This window comes from Eublepharis macularius, chromosome 10 (genome assembly GCF_028583425.1).
Source record: "Eublepharis macularius isolate TG4126 chromosome 10, MPM_Emac_v1.0, whole genome shotgun sequence".
In the NCBI taxonomy this organism is placed as follows: Eukaryota; Metazoa; Chordata; class Lepidosauria; order Squamata; family Eublepharidae; genus Eublepharis; species Eublepharis macularius.
Genome location: NC_072799.1, coordinates 48,352,851 through 48,362,035, shown reverse-complemented (window position 1 = coordinate 48,362,035; position 9,185 = coordinate 48,352,851). Strand labels below are relative to the sequence as shown.

The window sequence follows — 9,185 nt, the reverse complement described above, 5'->3', positions numbered from 1 at the left end:
ACCCAGGTGGAGAACCTGGCACTTAACTATGTTAATTTGCATCTTATTCAAATCTGCCCATTTCTAGTGTGTTCAGATCTCACTAAAATCTATCTTTATCTTCAAGGGTGTCATCTGAAAATGTAAAGAGTAATACTTTCACACCCTCATCCACATTATTACTGAAACTATTGAAAAGCACTGATTCCAGAACTGAGCCCTGTGGCACTCCACTGGACACCTCCCTCTAATCAGACAACAATCCTTTGGGTGTGGTTATCTAGCCAGTTCTCTATCCATCTAACTATCCAAGAGTCCAGTCCACAGTCCTCCAGTTTAACCATAAAAACATCACGAGGAACCTCATCAAAAGCATTATTGAAATCCAGATAAACTACATTGACAGCATTCTCGAGATCCAGTAATCCCATCACTCGATCGTGTTTTTATGATGCTTTGGAATTAGAAAAATGACAGTTTTCATAAAGGAGGGTGTGCTATAGCATTCTCCTGCAGATGTTATCAATTTATTCAAGATAGGAAAATCCAAAGAAAATTGTGACAAGCTCCAAGACGATCTCCCAAGTCTAGCTAAGTGGACAACAACAGAACAAAAGTGGTCCAATGTGTGTAACTGTAAAGCAATGCATGCTGAGATTTTTTTAAAAAACATACACATTAAGCAGGTGCTGAAGTTTTCAATTCAGTGTGCAGCATGGCTGAGAAACAAATTTCATGCTTGAACTTGTTAAGAAAGGGATTGGGAAATTGCTAATATTAAGGTTAAAGTACTGTTGTATAAATCTATACTATGGCTACTTCCACATAAACGTTTTTCTTTGCCTTGGCTTCTTAGTTGGAACTTTTTATAGCTGTCATGTGACATCATGGTGCATTAGTCCTATTCCAAGGTTTTCAGCATCATCCATACATTCTTTTCCAATCTTGCTTTCCACTTAAGTTTTTGGAAATAATGTCATTCAAGTGCATTAGCATGCCATCTGGAAGGAATAATGCACATTTCCCTACCTTACAATGGACCATGTACATTGACACTGACACCATTCTCATCAGCCCCTAGTATTTTCCCTATTTTCAGTTATCTAATTCCATTACAAATTTTAACAGAACTACTATGGTAGTGCAAAACTATAGCATATAGGTGAAGAAAATAAATAAATAAAGATGAGGTGGTAGGTCACCATAGCAACTGTGATGACTAAGAACTAATTACAGAGTCGCTGTGGAGCATCTGTGGAAGGGAAAAGTCAAAAACAGAGGAAATAATGCAGAAAAATCATTGTCTGGAAGCTTTGTCACCAATGTACCTCACGTGGTATGAAAGGAACATGGAGAATCCTTACTGTGTGGCAGCAACTTATGGCTTCATTTTGAATACTCTTCTCAGTTCTGCTTGACCTCTCTTTTAAATGATATGGTGGAATGAGAAGAGGTACAGAAAATAATATTCAAAATGATCAAGTGCTCAGAGCATCTTCCTTAAATGAAAAGAATGTTGGAATTGTTTGTGGGGGATTATGAGGTAAAAATTATGTATAGTGTGAAAATGTGGACAGGGGTGATTTTTTCTCCCTCCCATAATACTGGAACTCATAGTTGCAAAATACAATTTATGAATAGGAGATACAGAACAGACAAGAGAAATTATTTATTTATACAACACGGGAATTGAATTATGAAATGTACTACATTAAGAGCCTACTACGTAAGAATTATGAAATTTACTACATGTTCACAAAGCATATACAATCCATGAACAGTATACACTTAGTTTTTCTTTATATACATATTGAGAATTCTCATAATATGTTAAATATATGTAAGCTGAACCCCACATTTATACAGGTATTGATGTCCAGTTTTATTTATAAAATGTGTTGGGTCTTCCTTAAGTCATGTTCACAAGTTGCAATGGACACATGTTCACCCTTAATGTATATGCATATAAATCTGTTACACATATTCACTTTGTCAGGGCTTGTTGCTGCCACCACTGGGCAGGGCACCAGCTGGGCCAGCCCTGACATCAGAGGGGCACCAGAGATGCTGCAGGACCCTGCTCTGTGGAAGGAGGGACAGTATACATCACCCTGACTCCCTCTCAATCCACTCGCTGGCCTGCTCAACCTGGCCTGCTTACCCCCTGCATCCTCCATCATCTCCTCCTCCCAGAACTCTCCTCCAAGCCTCCATTCTTGCACTGCTCTGCTCTCACTCCACCCCATCACTCCTTACTCACACCCACCACCTCAGAGCTCTTCCCAGCCAGCTTTTATAAGGCCTTCTCTCAGCACCCCACCCATCTTGCAGGCCTGCCTGCCAGGCCACACCCCTCCTTGGCCTCCCAGCATTGGCCTGGGCTGTCTCAAGCTGCTGCAGCTGGTGTAGCTGACTGAGATGCCTGGATTAGCAACAGCTGCATTATGTTGGCTGGCTGCCAGGCCTCTCTGGCTGAGCTGATTATTGAAGGTGGACCCAGCTGTGGTCCCTTGGCTGGCTGCCCAGCTCTTCCTACAGAATGCTTTCAGCAGCTCCACCTGGAGGGGCTTGGTTGTGAGCATCTCCTGAGCCAGGCTGCTGTCTTCAAGCTGAGGTGGAGGCTGGGGCATGGCTCTGAGCTGCTGTGGTTGCTTCTCCTCCCTGCTAGGTAAGAGCTCTGTTTGGGCTGCTGCTGGGCCCCTCTTCCCCCTGCCTTGGCCCTTTTCCTCTGGCCTGCTTAGCCCCCTCCCCCCCCGGAGGGTGGGACTAGCTGGTCTCTCCTTACTCCATCCAGCCTTCTGAGGCTTTGGCCTTTTGCCCCTTCCCCCTGGAGTAGGCAGGTTCTGGCCCTGGTTGCTGGCTGGGGTGGCAGGATTGCTGCCTCCCTTTTGCCTCCCGCTGTTCCCTCCTGGCAAGTCTGGGGGCTGGGGCTCAGACCCCGGACACACTTTACAAATGAAACTGAGAAACAATTCCTGGAAAAACATGAGGTTTAAATCATGCATTCAGCTGAATATGCATGGGATATAATGTAAAAATACATATTTAAAGAAATGTCAAGGGAACATTGTACACAGATTATACATGTGTTTACTGTATCATGCAAACAAGGCCTTGCAAACAGTTGTATGCACATGCATGCAGGATGGTGTATGTGTTTATGGCAGCAAATAAACAGGGCTAAGATGTAGTGATGATGACCACTAAATATCTAACAGGGGGAGCTTCACTCTTGAAATCTTATACTCTGGAAAACTTGCTAGTCTTTAAGGTGCTGCTGGACTCAAACTTGACTCTTCTACTGCAGATCAACATGACTACTCACTTGAAAACATTAAGTTTAGATTCCTTTAAAGGCAGACTACACAATATATACAAAAGAGGGCTGCCAACAGTCATGCTAACTATATGATGTCTGTATTCAAGGCCAATTCTTTGAATCAGTTGCTTGGGGAAGAGCAAGAGGAAGCTGTTGCCCTCATGCCCTGTTTGTTGCTTCCTGAATTCACCTGGCTAGCTGCTACTGTGAGAAGTAGAATGGTGGACTAGATGGAACTTTCGTCTAATCTAGAAGGGCTTTTCTTTTACGAAGCATTTTAGCTGAGTCTTTTTTCAGAGCTGCATGCAAACACAAATCTCTTATTAGAGTACACAAACAAAGCTTATTCCATTTGCATTTCAATGTCCATGGCTTATATGTATTCCTTAATTCCCCCCCTCCTCCAAATGCACTATTGATGGAATAGGTTATCCTCAGGAAAATGCACTGATTAAACTGGTAAATATTTTGAAAACAATAAAATAAATTAGATTTAAGAACAAAGTTCTTCCATTTGGGTGTGGGCAACCTAGTTGTGCTGGGGGGAGAGGATCTCTCTCAACATTTTGAGGAGGGGGTGGGTGACGGATCCCTGGTGGAATGATTTGTGTTTTATGCAAGATCCCTCCCTTCTCCATCCCAAACTCTCGGTGGTTTCCCACCTGCAGTCCACCCTTCACTCCGTGGCCAGCTCCGCAGCACAGCCTGTAAGCAATGGCCTCAGACTTACCTGGGGCCGGTTTGGTGCCAGCGCTGTGGGGAGGGAAGCGTGGCGGCCGCCATGTTGCTGGTCTCGCCCGGTTGTCCTGGGGCGAGGCCAGCCAATAGTTTCAAACCCCGGCCGCCCAATCGCGGGCGCCCGGGGCGTGGCCGAGGGGGAATCGCGACCGCGGTTCTCCCTCTGGTCCGGCCGCACAGCATATATGCCTGCGGCCGGCCCCGCCCAGCTCAGTCGCCGGCGGAGTTCCTGCGGAGAAGAGCGGAGAAGGCAGAAGAAGCGGAGAAGGCAGAAGAGCGGCGGAAATCCGAGCGGTCGCCGGTCGGAGGAAGGGGTCGGAGCTGAGCCTCTCTCCTCCGCCGCAGCTGGGAGTGCTTCGCCGCCCGCATCGGCAGAAGACATCGGAGGGCGCCTGAAGAGCACATCGGCACGAGGCTTGAGCTGGGCCTCGTGCCTCGTGGGAGCAAGCGGCGCAGCGGCGGCGAGCAGAAGGAGGGTCCCGGAGGTTCCGTGTCGGCGGGACTCGGTGCCGGCGCTCCAGGCGGACAGCGGAGTGGGGCCAGCCGGGCCTCGCTTCTTCTGCAGCCGGTCCCTCTCCCTCTCCTTGCCGAGGCGTGGGGGGAAGGTGATCCTGACCCCCCCTCCAGCTCGGGGTGAGCACCTGGGGCGGGGATCCTACACTGCGCGGTGCAGGGCCAGCGTGGCATGGCCCCCCTCCAACAAGGGGAAGGGAGCTCGGGCGGCCGGGCGGCATGGGGGCAGTGGCTCTTCCGTGGCCGGGGGGGGCTCCAGCCCGTCAGCAGCAGGCCGGGGGGGCAGGGCCAAAGCCCCCCTGGCAAGGCCAAAAACCACCACCCCCCGGCCCGCGCAGGGAAAAAGGGCTCCGCCACTCCAGGGAGCTCTAAGGGAGCTGGGCAGTCCATTGCCTCGCGGCCAGGTAGGGAGCGGAGTAGCCGCCTCCCCAAGGCAAAGGGCCCAGGGCGCGCGGAGGCCAAGCGTGGAGGGCCTTTACCCACCACGCAGGCCTCAGAACGGGGGACTAGAAGGGCTAGGCCGGCCGGGGTGGCTACAAGTCCAGGCTCCCCTGAGCAGGCGCAGGCGCCTGAGTCCTTGAGCAGCATCGGCCGGGCCTTGGAGATCCTGGCGGCCCGTGTCGAGCAGCTGGGGAACTCCGGGCCGGGGGTGGGCCAGCCACCCCCTGGGCCCGTTGAGGTCCCCCAACGCGGCAGAGGCAAACAAGGGAAGAAGCGCTCTGCCCAATCCCGGGAAGCGCCACGCTCTCCCTCGTCTAGCTCAGCGGAATCCAGCAGCAGGGAGCGGAGGAAGCCAAAGAAGGGGCGCAGGCAGCGCAGAAAGAGGACCCGGCGGCACCATGAGGATTCAGACAGCGGGGATACATCAGGTGGGGCATCGTCATCAGAGGACGGTTCCTCTGGGGAAGATTACTGGGAGGTGGCGTCGGGGGTCCCGGGATTACCGGCCTGGGCAGCGCAGCGGCGCTCAAGGGGGCGCAGGGAGGAGGGTGCCCCTCGGGAGGTCTGGGGCGCGGACGATAGCGCCCCTCAGGTCTCGTCCTTCACGGATGACGAGGACCCCCCCCGGCCTTCACCTGTCCCGCAGGGTGCGGGAACGCATCCTGGACGGTTACTACTTGGACATCTTCTCGCTATTAAAACCTGAAGCGGAGGATGGCAGGTCCGCCCCTTCATCTAAGCGCGATAGAAAGGTGGGGAGGAAGGTGGTGGCCGAGCGCACGTTTGCCAACTGGCTGGAGGGATTTGCGGTATATATGGGGGTGATCCAGGCGGCCTACCCTAACCGGGGTTGGCACCTGTCCAACCACCTTAGCAACGTCCTCCGGGCCCGGGCCCTGGCCGGGGAACAGGCAGCCATGGAATACGACGAGGCCTTTCGAAAGAGGGCCTCCCACAACCCCCGTGCACGGTGGAACCTCATCAACCAGAAGCTGTGGCTCTGGTTGGTCAGGCCGCACATGCGGGGCAGGGGGGACGGGTCTCGTGGCTTGCGCTGGTCAGGCCGCCGCGACAGGCCCAGGGGCCCCTGCTGGGAGTACAATCAGGGGAAGTGCTTCCGTCCCAAGTGCCGGTTCGATCACAATTGTGATGCTTGCGGCGGCCCCCATGCCCGCCCATCTTGCTCCCGGGGTTCTGCCCCGTCTCAGCCCTTTCGAGGGGGCCGGTCCTCCACTGCAGCAGCTCGGAGGGACGGTGGATCGGCCGCTGCAGCTGCCCAAGCCGCCAGCGGCGGCTCCTAGTCTCGCTCAGGTTTCGCTGGGCCTTGCCAGCACCCCCATCCGGCTGGCGGCTCTCCTTCCCCTCCTGGCACGCTATCCGAACAGGCAAGCTGCCCAATATTTGAGGGAGGACTTCTCAGTGGGCTTTCGTATCCCCTTCACGGGCCCCCGCGTGGCCACCACTGCTGGCAACCTAAAGTCTGCCAGGGAATTGCCGGTGGTAGTCGCGGCCAAGATCGCCAAGGAGGTGGCGGCGGGCCGTGTGGCGGGTCCCTTCGAATCCCCTCCCCTGCCTAACCTCAGGATCTCTCCGCTGGGGGTCGTCCCTAAGAAGACCCCCGGTGAGTACCGCTTGATACACCACTTGTCCTACCCCAAGGGCTCGTCAGTGAACGACCTAATTCCCCCTGAGTGCTGTTCGGTCAGGTATGCCTCACTGGATCAGGCCATCCGTCTGGTTAGGGCATGCGGGCCGGGCGCACTTATGGCCAAGTGCGACGTCCAGTCAGCCTTCCGCCTGCTTCCGGTCCACCCACTCGACCACTGCCTCCTGGGCTTTAAGTTCCAGGGCGGGTGGTATATTGACAAGGCCATGCCCATGGGGTGCTCGGTGGCCTGCGCGGCCTTCGAGACATTTAGCACCTTCTTGGAATGGGCGGCCAAGGAACGCTTGGGGTCCCCTTTCGTCACGCATTATTTGGATGACTTCCTGATAATGACCCCCCCAGGTGGCTCGGCTTGCGCCGACCACCTCAGGTCTTTCCAGGCCCTGGCCCGTGAGCTGGGGGTCCCCCTCGCGCAGGAAAAGACGGAGGGCCCCTCTTCCTGCCTCACATACCTAGGTATCCAGCTGGACTCGGTCGCCGGCCTGTCTCGGCTCCCTGCTGACAAGCTGGCCAGGCTCCAGGCCCTCATAGCCTCCACCCTCCATCGGGAAAAGTGCACTCTCAGGGAGTTTCAATCCATCATAGGCCACCTTAACTTCGCTTGCAGGGTGGTCTCCCCAGGGCGGGCCTTCTGTTCCCGCCTTACCAGGGCATGTCGGGGGGTAGCCGCTCCCCATCACCGCATTCGGCTCAACAAGGGTATCAAGGCTGACCTCCAGGTTTGGCTGAAGTTTTTGTCCGGCTTCAACGGGGTCTCCTTTTGGCAGGACGCCCTGGACCTGGGCCCGAGCTTGCAAGTCCATTCGGATGCGGCTGGGAGCCTGGGGTTCGGGGTCTATTTTAGGGGGCGCTGGTGCGCTCAGCGCTGGCCCCCCTCTTGGGCGGGCTCGGGGATCCTCAGGGACCTTACTTTCTTGGAACTTTTTCCCATCGTGGTTGCTGTGGTCATTTGGGGGCCACAGCTGCGGGACAGGCGGGTCACTTTCTGGTGTGACAACCTAGCAACGGTCAAGGTCATCAACCGGCAGTCCTCTCGCTCTGAGCGGGTTATGTGCCTCATCCGCCGCTTCGTGCTAACATGCCTCGCTGCTAACATTACCTTCTCAGCCCGCCATGTTGCAGGTGTGGATAACGGATTGGCCGACGCACTATCTCGATTCCAGATGGAGAGGTTTTTCGCACTGGCTCCAGAGGCACGACGCACCCCCGACCCCTTCCCGGAGGAGCTGTGGCTGATTGGAGGGACACCGTAATGCAGGGAGTATTGTGCTCGGTGGCCCCGTCCACCCTCCGGGCGTACTCGGCAGCTCTCACCCGCTTCTTGGCCTTTGCTGGAACCGCTGGGGGTGATGGGTCTTGGCCCACCTCTCAGGTCGTCGTCCTGCAGTACCTGGTGCATCTCAGGGGTCTGGGACTTTCCCCTCGTTCCATGCGGAGAGATTTAGCAGCCGTCTCCTTTTTCAGTAAGGCCCAGGGCTTCCCCGACCCTTGCAGCGGTTTCATTGTCCGCCGGGCCCTTAAGGGCTGGGCCAGGCTCGCCCCGCTTCCCCCGGACCGCAGGCGCCCCATCACGCTGGACATCCTCGAGCGCGTGCTGCACGCTTTGCCCAGCCTTTGTTGGTCCCCAGGCGAGGCCCGGCTCTTTCGCGCCGCCTTCATGGTAGCCTTTTACGGTGCTTTCCGTGTTAGCGAGATTGTGGCGGGTTCCCGTTCCGACACGTCAGGCCGCGCCCTGGCAGCCTCTGACCTGACCTGTTCCCCCCGCCTCGTGACCATCACCCTGCGGCGTTCCAAGACCGACCAGCGTGGCCGAGGGTCCACCGTCACGCTGCGGGCAGCTAGGCGCCGGCTGCTTTGCCCGGTTCGAGCAGTCAGGGCCTTCCTGGATTCCCGCCCCCCCTGCCTCGGGCCCTTCTTTATACATGAGGACGGGTCCCCCCTCTCTCGGTACCAGTTCTCCTCGGTGCTCAGGGCTTGCCTGCTGGCCGCGGGGCTTCCCCCCATGCAGTTTGGCTCACACTCATTTCGCATAGGGACGGCAACCGTGGCCGCTGGCTTGGGGCTCCCACCGTCGGTCATTCAGTCCATCGGGCGCTGGTGCTCCAGCGCTTTCCGTTCCTATATTCACCCCACCGGGGAGGCCTCGCACTAACGTTGTGGTTTGTTGTTATCTCAGGCAGGAGGAAGAGCGTTTGGGTGTGCGGCCACAGTATTGTCCACTGGGCGGGCAAGTACGCGGCTACCTCTGGCTGGGGCCAGCACCTGGGACTGGATGACCAACTCCGCGTCCGCTGGATGGGGGTCCGAGGCATGCTGTGGGAATCCCTCGTCCCCATGCTTGCGCACCAGGCCCGGCTGCAGTGCCCGCCGGACGCCATCGTAATTCAGCTGGGAGAGAACGACATCGGCAAGCGGGATTGCCCCGATCTGAAGCGGCCCATGTGCGCCGACTTGGAGCATATTCAAGGACTCTTCCCTCGGACGACCTTCCTCTGGTCGGATCTGCTGCAGAGGCGGGCCTGGCGGGGG

The 9,185-nt window shown here is 55.7% G+C and overlaps 1 protein-coding gene across 1 annotated transcript; it reads left to right on the top strand.

The window, feature by feature from the left end:
• Nucleotides 1-7,908: 7,908 nt before the first annotated feature.
• LOC129336510 (integrase/recombinase xerD homolog) lies at nucleotides 7,909-8,808 on the top strand. The gene has a single exon (XM_054989639.1). It carries the CDS (start codon nucleotides 7,909-7,911, stop codon nucleotides 8,806-8,808), a length of 900 nt encoding a protein of 299 aa, XP_054845614.1.
• Nucleotides 8,809-9,185: the final 377 nt, after the last annotated feature.

Coding starts and splice junctions, on each gene's coding strand:
- LOC129336510 (XM_054989639.1), top strand. CDS start 7,909: ATGCAGGGAGTATTGTGCTCGGTGGCCCCGTCCACCCTCCGGGCGTAC.